Source organism: Trachemys scripta, chromosome 19 (genome assembly GCF_013100865.1).
Source record: "Trachemys scripta elegans isolate TJP31775 chromosome 19, CAS_Tse_1.0, whole genome shotgun sequence".
NCBI lineage: Eukaryota > Metazoa > Chordata > Testudines > Emydidae > Trachemys > Trachemys scripta.
Window position 1 is genome coordinate 13,282,833 of NC_048316.1, and position 16,194 is coordinate 13,299,026.

General features: G+C 47.3%; 1 protein-coding gene across 1 annotated transcript in view; it reads left to right on the forward strand.

Moving 5' to 3' along the window:
* The first annotated feature begins 5,602 nt into the window (after positions 1–5,602).
* KAZN (kazrin, periplakin interacting protein) overlaps positions 5,603–16,194 on the forward strand; it is a 745,023-nt gene continuing 734,431 nt past the window's right edge. Inside the window, exon 1 of the mRNA XM_034753335.1 lies at positions 5,603–6,675. Coding sequence (XP_034609226.1) covers positions 6,555–6,675 — 121 coding nt within the window. The 5' untranslated portion in view covers positions 5,603–6,554. The remainder of the gene's footprint in view (positions 6,676–16,194) is intronic.

The window sequence follows — 16,194 nt, forward strand, 5'->3', positions numbered from 1 at the left end:
ATGCTTTCACATGAACCAGTCTCAAGGGGAAAACCTAGCTGGGGCTGAGCCAGCTCGTTTTGAAGTCTGCAAAATAAACAAACTCCACTGCCTGCCAGGGGAACAGAACTGGGGCCTTTACCCTGAACTCCCCCACTGCTAACGCAGACTGGATCTCAGCCTGCAGCAGTAGTGGATGTGAGTTATGCTTTGCTGGACTTTAGCCTTAGGAAGATACTGTAATAGGGGGGAGTTGGGGAAACCTTGTTGAAGCTGGCGACTGTAACAGCCACCTGTTGTTCAGGATAAATGTAAGAAGCAGTTAAGCTCCTTTCATAGTGAAGCAGTAAGAGCTACCCCCCCCCCCCCCCCCCCCACGCCCCCCGAAAGGTGGCTGAAGCGCTGAGCTTTTGGGGTGGAGAAGTTTCACTGGATGGTGAGCATTATTTGGAGGTGTGTGTGTGTGTGTGTGTGATGGAAGCACCTGTAAAATGACCCTCAAGGAGAGCTCTTTGGGAAGAGTGCTGGCTGGAAAAAAAAGAGGCTGAAATATTGAGTACAGAAACTGTCTCCTGTTTCAGGATTAAACAAAGACTGTGAATGGCTAGCCAACTACAAAAGCAGTTGCTCCTCCCTTGGTGTTCACACCTCAACTGCTAGAAGAGGGCCTCATCCTCCCTGATTAAACTAACCTCGTTATCTCTAGCCTTATTCACTCTTACTTGCATATTTATACCTGCTCCTGGAAATTTCCAGTACATGCATCGGAAGAAGTGGGTATCATGCTCCTATACGTCTGTTAGTCTATAAGGTGCCACAGGACTCTTTGGTGGTTTTACAGATCCAAAGTAACACGGCTACCCCTCTGATACTTGTCTCCTGTTTGACTCCTTCTGTGTGCATGGAAACAGGATGTCATCCATTCTTTGTAATGAAACTATCACATCAGAGACATACCTGACTCATCAATTTCTCCTCCTAAACAAAACCAACCTATAAGACTCCAAATATTGGCTACCCTCAACCCAAAAGGGGTAACAATATTTTATTTAGGGACAAACCTGTCACCGGGTCCCCAGAAGACTGTACAACACAGCTGCCTTCTTCAAGCTGCAGCATCCCCCATGAGGATGTTTGGCTCAGGTAGAACATGCCTCATGACTTCTCACAAGTGTAAAAGTCCCCAAAGCTTGCAGTGTTAGTGTCACAGGGTGGAAGGGCCCTTTATGAGGGAACTGGTCCGGCCCACCTGTGCCTCATTAATAACGTTGATGGGGCTTGATAGAGGGAAGCCCATCTCTATAAAGAGTGAAAGGGAAATAGGAAGAGGAAGATGTACCAGAAAGCTAGAAGACTCCTATATGAACAGTCAATCTGTGGAACTCCTTGCCAGGGGATGTTGTGAAGGGTAAAACTATAATGGGGTTCAAAAAACAACTAGGTAAGTGCAGGGAGGATAGGTCCATCAGTGGCTATTAGCCAAGTACCCCATACTCCTTGTGTCCCTAACCCCCTGACTGCCAGAAGCTGGGAGTGGATGACAGGGGATGGATGGATCACTTGAGAATTACCTGTTCTGTTCCCTCTGAAGCACCTGGCACTTGGCCACTGTCGGAGGACAGGAGAGTGGCCAAATGGACCGTTGGTCTGACCCAGTCTGGCCATTCTTCTGAGAAGCTGCAAAGAGCAGCAGGCTGTGGGAGAGCACTGAGCCCGATTGGCTCCTGCAGGGAGGAAAGGGACTGAACCCAGCTCCAGGAAGGAGGGCTGGGGGTTTGTTCTGGTTCAAGGAGAGAGATGTGGGCGTGAGGTTGGAGTTTAGAGGATCAGTGTGTGTAGGGACTAAATCAACTAGACCCCAGCAAAGGAATGTTTTAATTACTGTTGTGCTGCAATGTGGCGTTCTTGAGGATCCCAAAAAGGGTAACTGAGGCAGGGTGCCTGCACAGTGACCTTAGGCCACAAGGAGGTGCTCCGGTGGGGGCCTGTTGCAGTTTGAAGACAAGGTTTTGCTTCAGGCTCTTCTCTTGTTCAGCCTATAATGTTCTACTATAGAAGAAAGGTTCATGCCAAGCAAAGAGATTATTAAAACACTCACAGCCCATGTTCAGCTGTATTTCAACTCTTGGAAACCACCTTTAGTCCATCTCTAGTATTGACTGGAACACGGGGAACCTGCCCAGAAATCACATTACTGCAGCCCCAAATATTCCAGCAGCAAAAACATACTAGGCAGGGGGATGGGAGCTACCTTGACTTCAGGACAGTCTTCTGTCCCAATGCTAATTTCTCCCATAATCCAACTCAGAGACACTGCTGGCCTCCCCGGCCCCATGAAACCTGTAGCGAGGGGCCCTTTTCCCTGGAGGAACTAGAAATGGTAAGGGGACTCTGGTTTCATTTTTAGGAAGGCAGCCTAGCCCAGTAGGTAGGGCTGGGTCCTGGCACTGGGGAACGTGAAGTTCTATTCCTGACTCTGTTGCTTGCTTATTTGTTGACCTTGTGACAGTCGCTTCTCTCTCTGTGCCTGGGTTTCCCCACATGCGAGATGTGGACAAGGCTAGTTGCCCTCTTTCTAAAGCACGTTGAGGGTGATGGATGGATGAGGCATTACAAATATATTACGTCTGTAGCCCTGGTCCTTGTGAAGCTTGCCTGGAAAATGTAAACTAGGCACTCGGGTCGAAAGGAACAAGCTGCTCGCTTTATAGAAATGCGTTCAAACGAAAGGGGTGCGTATGGATGGATCATCTCCCCCAACTACCCCCTGCCACCATCCTGAATCCTTAGGCTGTGTGCTGCTGTGAAAAATGGTGGGAAAAGAATCTATTTGATTTGTGGGGGAGCTGTAATAAATTGCCACACTGACTCAGGCAACTATAGTAAACAGCCCAAATTCTGCTCTCCTCCTTGCAGTGCGGGCGGGGAGAGGGAGGTGCACTCACACCAGAGAACGGAATTTGGCCCGAAGTTTGTAGTGTTTATAACCATGTCAAGCAATAGCCCCTTTGTTGGGGTTTCGCCGTAAGTTAATTCAAACTGGGCGCAAAACGCTGTTTGAACCGGCTTGGGGAGGATCGCCCCAGTGTAACAGGGAGCCTTTAGCCTTACCTAGCACAGAGCCAGCTAAGAGGCTCTTCAACCACTCGTCTCAGTCTGCCAGTTTCTGGCCTAGCAGGGAAAAGGGAGCATAGCTGGCAGAATTGGATGTGTACCTTTGATCCATGGCTCTGTTTAGCTCAGGGGTGGGCAAACTTTTTGGCCTGAGGGCCACATCGGGGTTCCAAAACTGTATGGAGGGATGGGTAGGGAAGGCTGTGCCTCCCCAAACAGCCTGGCTCATGCCCCCTATCTGCCCCCTGACTTCCTCCCTCAGAACCCTCAACCCATCCAACCCCCCCTTGCTCCTTGTCCCTTGACCGCCCCCTCCTGAAACCCCCCCGCCCCTAACTGCCCCCCTCATACCCCAACCCCTATCCAATCCCCCCTGTCCCCTGATTGCCCCTTCCCCTATCCACACCTCCGCCCTCTGACAGGCCCCCTCGGGACTCCCATGCCTATCCAACAGCCCCCATCCCCTGACTGTCTGGGGCCCCTTGCCCCTTATCCAACCCCCCTGCTCCCTTCCCCCTTACCATGCCGCTCAGAGCACCAGGACTGGCAGCCGCGCCGCCCGGCTGGAGCCAGCCATGCCGTGGCGCGGTCTAGAGCACCGGGGCAGGCCGGCGGCTCTCGCAGCTGCGCTGCCCGGCAGGAACTCGCAGCCCCACCGCCCAGAGCGCTGGCGGTACGGCGAGCTGAGGCTGCGGGGAGGAAGGGGGGACAGCAGGGGAGGGGCTGGAGGCTAGTCTCCCTGGTCGGGAGCTCAAGGGCCGGGCAGGACGGTCCCGCGGTCTGGATGTGACCCATGGGCCGTAGTTTTCCCACCTCTGGTTTAGCTGCTTGGGGCTGTCTCAGGGAGGATGGTGCTGGGACGAGAGGACAGGAAGAGGTGGCAGGAGTGAGGGAAGGTACTGAGCCGCTGGAGTCGGGGGGAGGGGCAGGGCAAAGGGGGCCACTGTCTCCAGGCTGCGAAGGAAGGTTCCGGGGGTGTCTACCTGCTTCCAGGCCCACTCCAGCCCCTCCGGGTCCTGCTCCCTGTCCAGATCCTGCAGTGACTATTCCAGTCCCTCTGGTTCCCACTCTCACTTCCACGCTCCCCACTCCCCGAGCCTGCATGAGTTTACAATATTTCCATCATGGGGGTGCCAGCCCTCTGCCTTCCTTCTCCTTGGAGCATAGGGTTGCCACCTTTCTAATTGCTGGTAACCAAACCCCTGAGGCCTTGCCCCACTGCTTCACCCCCAAAGCCCTGCCCCCATCGCTCGCTCCTCTGTGCCCCCCCCCCATCGCTCACTGGAGCCTCTCCATCTTTCTTCCCTCCCCCACCCCCACCAGGGTGCTAGAATAATTTGTACTGTGTGGGTGCTGAGAGCCACTGAACCGAACTGTAAAGTCTGTATAAGATGGAAACCACTTCAAGCCAGGGGTGTGTGGCAGCACCCCAAGTTCCAGCACCTATGTCTCCCCCCCACCCCCCGCCCCCGAGCCGGGCTCTGCTTCAGGGCTTATATGGGAGCTACTGCAGCCTGACAAGGAGCCTGCCTGTAGGTAGGAGGCAGCCCCCCGCTTAGCAGGGGCTGGTGTGGGTTGATGACCCAGTGCCTCCCCTGTCCTGTGGTAACTGGACTTTTGGTGTCTGGTCAGACGTAAAAACTGAGCACGTGGCAACCCTATAGCATTAGGCTGGGACTTGGGAAAACTGGGTTAAATTCCTTTGCTTTGACACAGATTTCCAGTGTGACAGTAAGCAGGCACTTATTTTCTGTGCCTCCGTTCCCATCTGTAAAATGGGCATAAATACTTTCCAATCTCCTGGGCATGTTGTGAGGATAAATGCATTAAAGACTTTGGTGCTCAGACACAATAGTGGGGGGCCATCTCAGTGCCTTAGATAGGCAAGTTAGCCAACCCTTGTGTTCTTCTCGTACAGCACATGGGAACCAGCCAGACATCAACTTTAAGGCCCTTTTGCACATTTAGGTGCACTGCCCACCCTGGCCCATCATGCTATGTGTTACCGTTTCATAGTCCTGCTTAGGTTGCAGTGTTTGTTTTCATCCTGATTTGTCGGTTCTTCTTCCCTGCAGAATTCCCAAAGACGGCGCCTGTGACTCACTAAGGATAAAATCATGCAGCGCTCTCTAAAGTTAGCATCCTTTGCCTCGCCAGATGGGATTTTTTAAAATAAAGATGAATCCGCTGTCGCAGATGCTGCTGGGAGTTAACACTTGGTCCCTTTTCTATGGAAATGGCCTTCCTTGTACTTTACATTGAAATAATTGAGACAGCAGCTGCTATCATCCTGATTGTGACAGAACAGCCGGCGTTAAAGATACGTGTGTACACAACTCATCCCTCACCATCTTTCCCCCTTTCTCTTGACTTCGATCCCTGACAATTGCAGATGGGCACGAGAGGGTTAAAGCAACCAGCTTTCTCCTGCCTGGCTGAGTTAGCACTTCCAGGATGACTCCAAGGAACAGCCTTTGCATCGCAGAACAGAGGGGGGGACACTGCAGCAGGTCAGAGGAAATGTTATTTAACGCTGGCTCCAATCTCCTCCCACTTGCCTGTTTGGCTGGGGAAAAGAGAGAGGCAGATCTGTAGTGAAGGAATTAACCAGGGACTAACGCCAAGAGCCAATACAATCCGTGACAGCAGAGGCTGCCTGCTGCAGACTGCTACTGGATTCAGGAAGGGAGACAGAGAAATTCAATCAGACCACCTGGAGAGGAAGGAGACCATCTTCGGTAGACTGCTGCAGGTGGAAGGTTCCCTGAAGCACTGTTCTGGCACCGACTTGATCAGCTGAAAAGACTATTTCATTCTGTGATCACCTGCTGACTGTGAAGTCCAGACATAAAAGCTGGACAGACTGACAGATCGTCCTGGTAACAAACCTCACTGGATCTTGCAGCCAGGAGTCGATGCAAGGATCTTTGCGTGTCCACCTAGCAGACTGAAATGATTAAGGCTTAATACCCCTAGCAAGACCAGTTACTAAACCACTGGGAAAACTCTCTTCATGGTCCTCACGTGGAAATGTGCCAAAGCTCACGGACAAGCTAATCACACAATTAGACACTGAAGTCGAACGAGCACACGACTGCTCTTGGGAGAAACTTGCACATTTCCTACAACTATTGCAGTCACCCCAAAGGGGGAGGGGGAGTTAATTAATACCTATCTTTTTTTTTAACTCTCTGGTTTATGTCTGAGGCCCTTGGAACTGGTTAAAACAGGTACAGCAGCTCCTGAAAAGAGAAGGTTAGCCTCATTCCAAATACAGATGACACCTGAGTGAAAACAGCAGGTGGTAGTGGTCCTTTCTTTGAAAAAGCAGGGGAAGAACCTTGGGCACTGAGAACAAGTTACCTAGCCAGGTGGTGGTCATCTTCTCCGATCCATCCAGGTTCTCGATCTGGGACCGTGGGGGAACAGGAAACTTCTTCAAGGGTTCTGGATTGTGTCACATGACTAACACGAAGGCCCCTAAGAGAGCCATGGATGCTTTACCAGTGACCTCCAACTCTGCTGCAGGCCCTGTTACTTTCTCACAGGTCTTTGGCCAGCAATGTCAACTTATGGAGGCAGGTAAGAGGGGTATATATTTAATTTCCTAACTTGTTGCCCACTAATTAGCAAATTATCTTCTCCCCAGACCCAGGACTTACCAAAGTCTGGGATTGTTCAAAGGAGTCTAAGGGATTTAAGCACCCAATTCCTTAGCTTCTTTTGAAAATCCCACCTTAAGATTCCAAAATCCAAATATTCACAAATTTGAAACCTTGGCATAGGATGGACATTATGCTGTTTGGATTAACATGCTTTGAAATCAGCCACTCTTGAGCTGATGGTCCAAGAGAGGTTGCCACTGTGTTTTGAACAGTAAATGGTATGCATGATAACTCATCAAGTTACTAAGAGTCATGAAAACAAATGACTGAAATAATTAGTCAAGCAAGGGCATGAGTGGTAATTCCACTTTTTGCCTCATGTAACTTTTATAGGAAGTGAGTTGTTTCTAACTGGTGAGTAGCTGGTCAGGGAACACGGATTTGTACTGTGTTGGGGAGTGACTATTGTAGTATGATGCATCTCCGGGTGGGGTGGACCTTTGGTGAAGATGTTCTGTTCTATAAAGGACCAGGTGACTATTAATTATTACTGTAGTGCCCTGGAGTCCTGGTCATGGACCAGCACTTCATTGTGCTAGGTGCTGTACAAACACAGCACAAAAAGAAGGTCCTTGCTCCAAAGATTTTTTTACTGAGTTGCAACTCCCCTAGGGTGGGTCTGATTCTCGGATGCCCTTGTGGAGTTGCATTAAGCTATGTAAAACATAGCTAAATCAGAATTCTCCCTCTGATTGGTCTTCACACTCACTCTGCGGAGGTGCAAACAGCTACGCAAAGTGCAAGGCCATGAAGGACTAGGCTCATTGTCTTTAACTATCTTAATGTTTTGTAGCAGCGTCTACCACCATAGTATCTGAACACCTCCTGGGTTAATAAAGTGGCCTGGCAAACAAGGACCTTAGTCAAATTCATGAGTCTTCATTTCTTCTCCAGTGCTGGGTTAAAGGAAGCTCTCTCCACAAAGGATGGTTGCAAATATTGATGATGACTTTGCAATGAATTTTCTTAATCACATATTGTGTCGACCTGATTTAGTGTGCATGTTGCCAAGACCCACTGGCACTTTCACAATACTGGTTATGACTACGGAATAGGACTTATTTTCTGGTGAATTTCTAGGAGTGAAGCTAGGACAGAGACACCTAGTTGTCTCCCCTAGAAGATCACTTGAATATGTCCTCCCAGATCCTATTACAAGTTATGTTTGGACCATATTGTTACTGTTTAGAGGGTGAATTCTGAAAGAATTACACTGCATGATTCCTGCATGATTTCCATTGAAATCTGTGGAAATGACCTAGATAAAGTTAAGACATATGGTGAGCTTCATTTTCTAGCTTGTGACTGTGTTGGGCTCTCAAGGCAAATATCAGGGAATAATCCAAGGCAGCTTTACTTTTCTCCCTTGCATATTTCAGATCATATTATCAATGAGGCCCAAGTTCCTAACTCCACCTGGTCAGGTGCTGAACATAAACGCACTTGAAAACAGTCCCTGCCCTGAGGTCTTGCATTCCAAATGGCAAAACAGACAAAGGATAGGAGAAAGCAAGTAATAGTAGCTTAACTTCTAAAAGGGGCAACTGAGATGAAGAAACTTGCCTAGGGTCACGTAGAAAATTTATGGAAGATCCAATGTTTGATAGCTCTTGAAATCCAGTTCAGTACCTCAACCACAAACTCCTCTTTCCTTTCAATGGCTGTCTTCCATGATGTTGCTTCGATGTAACTGAGGACAGAATATGGCCCCGAGTAGAGCTGAGTGAAAGTTTTTGGCCAAATTTTGTGTGTGTGTGTGTGTGTGTGTGTGTGTGTGTGTGTGTGTGTGTGTGTGTGTGAAATAGAGATTCAGTCACACTGAAATATTTCACGAATTTGTCAGTTGTACTGAATTGTTCGTTTGGGGGGGGAAGAAACAAAAATTCTGAAAAAAAATGGAAACATTGATTTTCAGATTAAAACTACTTTTAGTTTCAAAATATCCTTGAATCTTATTTAAAAAAATTTCAAAAAGTTTTAAGAAGATTAAAATTAAAATGAAATTCTTTGATTTTGGCGGAACGAAATGTTTCATTTGACCCAAAATGGAATGTTGTAAAACTTTTTTAAAGTTACCAATGAATTGAAAAAGCCATTATTCTCACCACTCTAACCCTGAGACGATAAAGAGCAATGTTCTTTAGCCAACCACACGAAAACAAGTGTGGATTTTGGCTGTGCATGTAATAATGCAGTAGTAACAGCTGTCTCCTCCATTGGCTGCTTAGAATGGGGCCTCCGGTTAGCATGTGGAGGAAGCCAGAAAAAACATTGTAACAAACAGGCAAATACTACCTGGGTTTGCATGCCTGTACCTCTACTGCGTATCTTGGCCACTCAGAACTTTGCAGACAGCAATGATAGATTCAGCTGTTCTACAACCACAGGCGTTTATCACAGGAGCTAAAAGAAATTCTCTGCTCATTCTTAAGGCCTATAAGATAGAGGAGCAGTTCTGATTCCATCCAGTACAGGGCAGTAGTTAAAATACCCAATAGCCAGTACCCCGCCCTATTGATATGCTAACATTAAAATTCCTTCCTGTAAACCTAGGATAAGGAGATGAAGCCAACAGAGATTCAGATGTCCTGCTACAAAAGGAAAGATCCAGCTTGTCATTTATAGCACCTTAACCCAAACCCAAGGGAGAATTCTAGTAAATTATACTGGTACTTCTTGTGGCTGGCTGAGCAGCTGGATAAGGATATGACCGTGTAGATTGTGTCTTTAACACTAGAGAGGGGTCAGGACAAAATTTCTCTTCCAAACAATCCAGAAGTCTGGGGGAAGCTCTGCTCCAGTTATGAAACTTTCAGATCTAGGCCCTTCTGGACATAATCTATTGAAATGCCGTCTCACCGCTGCAAAACATGTTTGCACGTGGAAAATGGATGTCCAGGGGAACCTTTGAACAACTAGGAGCAATTGTAAAGATTTAGCCACAGAACGCCAGGAGGGTAGGGTGGGGGGCAAATGCTGTATTAATTTATATACCCGCCTGACTTCAAGTGGGTTGCAGCAGTTGCTATTGGGGATGCACAGGCATAGCTGGGGGCAGAATTTTGACCCAGGACTATTAACTAATGTGTATGTCTCACAAAGCCCTGCCACAGACTTCCTGCATGACCTTGGGCAAGTCACTTAGCCTTTCTGTATCTCAGCTCCCCATCTGTAAGATAAGGATAATAGCGCTGCTCCTCCTCCTGGAGTGTTGTGAGGACAAATTCATTAGTATATGTAATGTGCTTGGATATGGCTGCACCTAGAAACTTCAAGGCCAAATTCTGCCTTCAGTTATATCTATGCACCACTGACTTCACTGAGACGATAGGGATGTAGAGTCCGACCCTGGGAGCCTAAATTTAAACAGCAAAACATGTCGACCTCCTATATCACATCACCGTGGTTAATGACATTTTGGTTTTTTTCATAGCAATAGGATGTGTTGAAATGATGAAAGGTCTAGACCTAATCTGAAATGTCAATCAGTGCACCTGCAGAAATACCAAACTCTATGTAAATCACAGACTTTGCAGTACACCTCCCATTAGCCCCTTTCAAGTTGTCTACAAGTGGCAACATTGTCTATGGCTCGCCCTTTGTCACATGGAAAGCAGCAAACTCGGAATGCTCGAGCTGAGTTTAAATGTAGAGGGTTCTGGTTTTTAGAGCATCCCGCCAGTACCCTCCAAGACCCATTGAAGGCAATGGGAGCCCTTCCACTGACTTCAGGGGACTTGGGATCAGGTGGGCAAATTTATTTTCCCTTAAATTTCTTTAAGGATAGCAGGCTCACAAGTTCCCACACAGAAAGCCAGCCCTTCATGGGTAGAGCTCCCATTGCAGTCAAGAGTGCTCCTGGTGGAAGGTTTGCACGGGACTTCTTGGGGCCACAAAACTTGAAGATAGAAACTTTGATTGTTGAGGCTTGTTCTGTATCAGTCAAACCAACCTCTCTGCCTTATAGATGTTTGGGGACCAAATCTGCCCTTGGTTACAAGAAGGCGTCTCCCATAGTAACTGAAAGAAGAACCAGGCCCTTAGGCATACCCTTCTGGCTACCTTAGGGTTTTGTCTAGCAGTGTGTACATTTAGCAGGGCACACGGTGGGCACTGGAGACCCTCTTCCTAGCTGGCAGGCCATGCTGGCTTGCAGCTGTGAAGTGTGAGGGGGAATGGCAGCCACACCAACTCCCTGGCAATTTTAAGTGCTGGTTGGGGATGTTTGGCTCACGTCCAGTGATGGAAGGTGACAGAGTCTCTGCTCTGCCGTCCCCCAGGAGGGAAGACTGGGGCCTGCTCGCTGCCTGCCGAATGGTCTGTTTGATGAAAGAAAAAGATTCATTCTGTTTAAGTTTTTCCTAGATATATTTCAGTTTCACTATTCCCAAGGTGACACTTCCTTTCTACTATCTATATGGTAGTTACACGGCTCCTGTTACTATCATGTCTGAGCACCTCTACTTCTGGAGTGTATTTATCCTCAACACTTCAGGAAATAGAAGAGGGTTCTTATCCCCATTTTACAGAGAGACTAAATGAATTTCCCAGGGTCACACCTGCAAACTGTGGCAGAGGTAAGCCCTGAACTGAGTCCTATGCTAGTGCGTTCACCACGCTCTTTCTCGCTCACCTAATCTTCAGTCTCTTTTTCTAAACACCAAACATTTACTTGGGGAAAAAAAGTTAACTCTTCTCCACCCAGCTGCACATCATTTTGCTTGATATGAAAGTTTAAAAATTTAAAATGAAAAATTTCTCTGCAGCTGGTTTTGCATAATCTAATTATTTATGCACGCTTTTTGTATATTTGCATAATCCCCTAGGATGTACCATGGTAATTATGCTATTAGTCTAAATAGCTCATTGTCATAAGGGAACACTGTTCCAAACCTGTGAGGCCCATTGCATAAGTGCTTGCTCTTTTTTTTAGCCCCTGAGATGCTGTTTGCTTGTAAATTTGCCTGGGAAATTACTTTTTAAAAGAGCATCCTCTCTTTTTGTCATATTTTACAGTACATCTACCATCTGCCTTACTATGGCCCAGTAAATCTGTTTGTTTGGCTGTGTTCTTTGAGGTGACCTGTTTTATCTGCATTTAGCATTAGCAAATATTCCAGGGGAATATTTTGTAGGGGCGGGGAAAGGCGGGGAAGAGGTTGCACTTTTATAACACAGCTAGTTTAACTCCCTGGTTCTGAAAAAGCTCCAGCTTCCCAAAGTAATAAGTGATCATTGTAGCATGTGTTCAGAGCTGTTTGTGTCTAATGGAGAGTTGGTCAGATAAGGCATCATTTCAAAAGTAGGCGTTCATTCTGACTTGTCGCAGGGATCCATAAGGAATAAGCAGGGCCAGCATTACGATGTGGGTGTTTCCCACACTCACGCCCTGTACTTCCTTCTCCTGTCTTCTGCATTCTCCAGTCCTCTCCCGTCCATGCCTGACCTGCCCACTCTCCTCCCAACCCTTTGCCATGCTCAGCACTGTGAGCTCTGATCAACGTTAATAATCTGGGTCGAGGGTAAAGGCAGTGTTCGCTATATCTACTGGCTGATACTGCAGTGGGCAGTGTTGTAACTGCCAATGAGGGACAAGAGAAGGGTGGGAAACGATGACATTATGAGAGTCGACTCAATGAACTACTGGGGGTAGATCATCCTGAACTCGGATATGCCAGTCGGAGCATGATAGCGAGCAGCCAGTTGGACACAGTGAGTGAAATGAAAAATCCTGTGAGAGAGCCTGTCCCATTCTCTAGGCCAAATAGGGGCGGATAAAACTTGCCCATCAGTAGCTCTTACCCTGTGCTTTTCATCTGTTGAGGGAGGTCAGTGTTACTATCCCCATTTTACAGGTGGGTAAACTGAGGCACGGACTTGCTCAAGCTCAACCAGCAAGCCAGGAACAGAACCCAGCTCTTACGTGTCCCAGTTTAGTGCTTTGTCCTCAAATCAAACTGCCTCCCCTTGAGCAGTGAGTACTTTAGTTAGAGCCATTTTAAAAAATTATTATTTTCTCTCTTCCTCTGAACCGCCAATGCAGTAACATTCGCGGTGCTTTTGGGGAGTGGAGTGCTCCAGAACAAGGCTTGAGCTCTTTTCTTCTGGATGAGGTGCTGAGGGCTCTCGCCTCCCCTCGGTCTCAGTTGGTGTTGGCAGATTTCAGCACCTTGCAGAATTGGGCTCCAGAAGAGCAGCCACTGTTTCTTGCGTAATTAATTCCAAGTCGTTTGTCATTCTCCGCAGTACACTTCCCAAGATTGGGCTGCTGTATATTACTCCATGACTCACCGTTCCATAAATACATCCTGCATTAGGTTAATTGTCATTTTCCTTAATTCATCTTTGACTCACAGCTTTGTTATCCTGCAATATTTTTGCTTCGCCAACTAATTTTCCTCCATCAGTTAGAGAATGAGTAACTCAAATCTCCACGTGACTTGAATGAACAAGGAGGGTCAGGTAGTTTCAAGCAGCCACTACGCTTTGGATGCTTATGGGAAGCTTTTGCATGTTGTTCATCCATCATATAGACTTGTGCTCTGAGTGTGTGTTATGCATCCCACTCTAATGGCTGGTCCACAGTTGCAAGCAAGGGGACAAAGGGCCTGATGCAAAATCCATGGGAATATTTCCATGGACTTCAATGGGCTGTGGCTTGAACATTAGGGCCAGACTTTTAAAGGTATTTTGGCACCTATTGAAATCAGTGGGAGTTCAGGCCCGAATTCACAAAGGTTCTTAGGTGCCTAACCCACCGATTCCAGTCACGAAGAAATAACACGGTGGACTGGAGACTCTAGGAGCTGAGCTTCTAGGGACACATCCTCCCCACTCTCCTGGCTGCTCTGAGCATGATAAGAAGCACGCAGTTCATCATGCTTCTGAGCTGCATTCCTCTATGGAGCCCTTCCCTCCTTTTCAGAGGCAGAGTTAGTGCCATACAGGGCTGTGCAGTTCACCTCCCAGGCATGGATTGCTTTCCTCCTCCCTGTCTGCTTGCAAGTACCAGTCCAAACAATCACTTAGAATGAACACAAATCACTCACCCAGCAAGAGCAGAATGGACACAAGCAAGCTAAATATATTTAGGGCTTTATATACCCAGAAAATCCTTAGGCTGAATTCACTGAGGATGCAAATTCTTTTAAAGTTGGGGCTGAGAGGGGAAGAGAGAGATCTTCTCTTCTTCTCTGCATCAGAGGAATGCCGGTGGCAAACATGTTTTCAGCAGTAAGCAGAAAACTTAGCAGGGAACTAGAAATTGAAGTGTCCCTTGTAGGGAAAGTTTATTGTTCTCTGTGTTGATTGTTCTGTAATGCAGCTTTTGAGTGTGCAGCAGGCAATAGTTCTCTGTATGGGCTCGTTACTGTTACAGAAGGCAGTGGAGTTCTGTAGTACCAAATATCAAGAAAGGGCCTTGATTTGTTACAGCGGATGACTAAGTATTTATTTAAAAAATCATGTGAATTTAATGGTTGTGAAAGATACTGAACGTACAGCCCAGCTGATCCTTTCTTATCCAGAGAACAAGCACAGCCTGGGTACAGCAGAACAAGCTCCTGCTATGCTGCTCTAGTCACACACCTCATAGAATCATAGGGTTGGAAGAGATCTCAGGAGGTATCTAGACCAACCCCCTGCTCAAAGCAGGACCAATCCCCAACCAAATCATCCGAGCCAGGGCTTTGTCAAGCCGGGCCTTAAAAACCTCTAAGGATGGAGATTCCACCACCTCCCTAGGTAACCCATTCCAATGCTTCACCACCCTCCTAGTGAAATAGTGTTTCCTAATATCCAACCTAGACCTCCCCCACTGTAACTTGAGACCATTACTCCTTGTTCTGTCATCTGCCACCACTGAGAACAGCCGAGCTCCATCCTCTTTGGAACCCCCCTTCAGGTAATTGAAGGCTGCTATCAAATCCCCCTTCACTCTTCTCTTCTGCAGACTAAATAACCCCAGTTCCCTCAGCCTCTCCTTGTAAGTCATGTGCTCCAGCCCCCTAATCATTTTCGTTGCCCTCTGCTGGACTCTCTCCAATTTGTCCACATCCCTTCTGTAATGTGGGGACCAAAACTGGACGCAATACTCCAGGTGTGGCCTCACCAGTGCCGAACAGGGGGGAATAATCACTTCCCTTGATCTGCTGGCAATGCTCCTACTAATACAGCCCAATATGCTATTGGCTTCTTGGCAACAAGGGCACACTGCTGACTCATATCCAGCTTCTCATCCACTGTAATCCCCAGGTCCTTTTCTGTAGAACTGCTGCTTAGCCAGTTGGTCCCCAGCCTGTGGCGGTGCATGGGATTCTTCCTTCCTAAGTGCAGAACTCTGCACTTGTCCTTGTTGAACTTTATCAGATTTCTTTTGGCCCAATCCTCCAATTTGTCTAGGTCACTCTGGACCCTATCCCTACTCTCCAGCATATCTACCGCTCCCTGTCATCTGCGAACTTGCTGAGGGTGCAATTAATCCTATCATCCAGATCATTAATAAAGATGTTGAACAAAACCGGCCCCAGGACCGACCTCTGGGGCACTCCGCTTGATACCGGCTTGATACTCCGCTTGATACCGGCTTGATAGTCTGCTTGATACCGGCTGTTCTGAAGTGGCCATCTCTAAGGCTGAGAAGGTAGTCCTGTCTCCTTGGCCCATTCAATCCTTTACATCTTCGGAGACAGACTGGCAGAAGGCTGGCAGTGGTGATATTGTTGACTAGGTTGAAAATCACCAATTTTTGGAGACGGCGGGGTTGTTCATGAACATTTCCAATGTTTTTCCCAACAGTTTCATTATCCGCTTCTTCATGGTCCATTGTTGACCAGATTGTGGAGGTCTCGTGCTGAAGTCAGTGGCACTACTTCTGCAAGTAAGGCCTCCCCATTCTGAGCAAGGGCTTCAGAATCTGACTCTAAAAAGCAGGATTAAAAAATATCATGTTGACAGATTGTTTAATAAAAGAACAGAACCACCGCTAAGCCGAGCAGGGTGGTTTTTTACATTGTTTGTTTCTGTTTCCTTTTAAGCAGAACCACAAATCAATGCTTATCTACAGCTCATTACATTTCCATGCGGGACGCTTGCTACTTCTAATAAATTACTTAGGACCAAGGACTGGGTTAGGAGGACTTTACTGATGGCAGCTGTGATCGAAGGAATGATCATGCAAATGACGAAGAATTTATGAAGAAGCCACTCTGTTTAACAGGATGCTGACGGAAAGTGGCAAGATTTCAGAACAGTGCTAAGGAGATGATGATGCTTTACTGACAATATCTTTCCTCTGTTTTGTTTTATTTTTTTAATCCCTTTTGTGTTCTTGCTGGGTTTAATTATCCACTGTGCGATGACTTTCCACACCTTTAACTCAAAGTTGAAGTGGGGCCGATGAGTAAATGTCACCTTCTTCCAACTAGGTGATGACTAA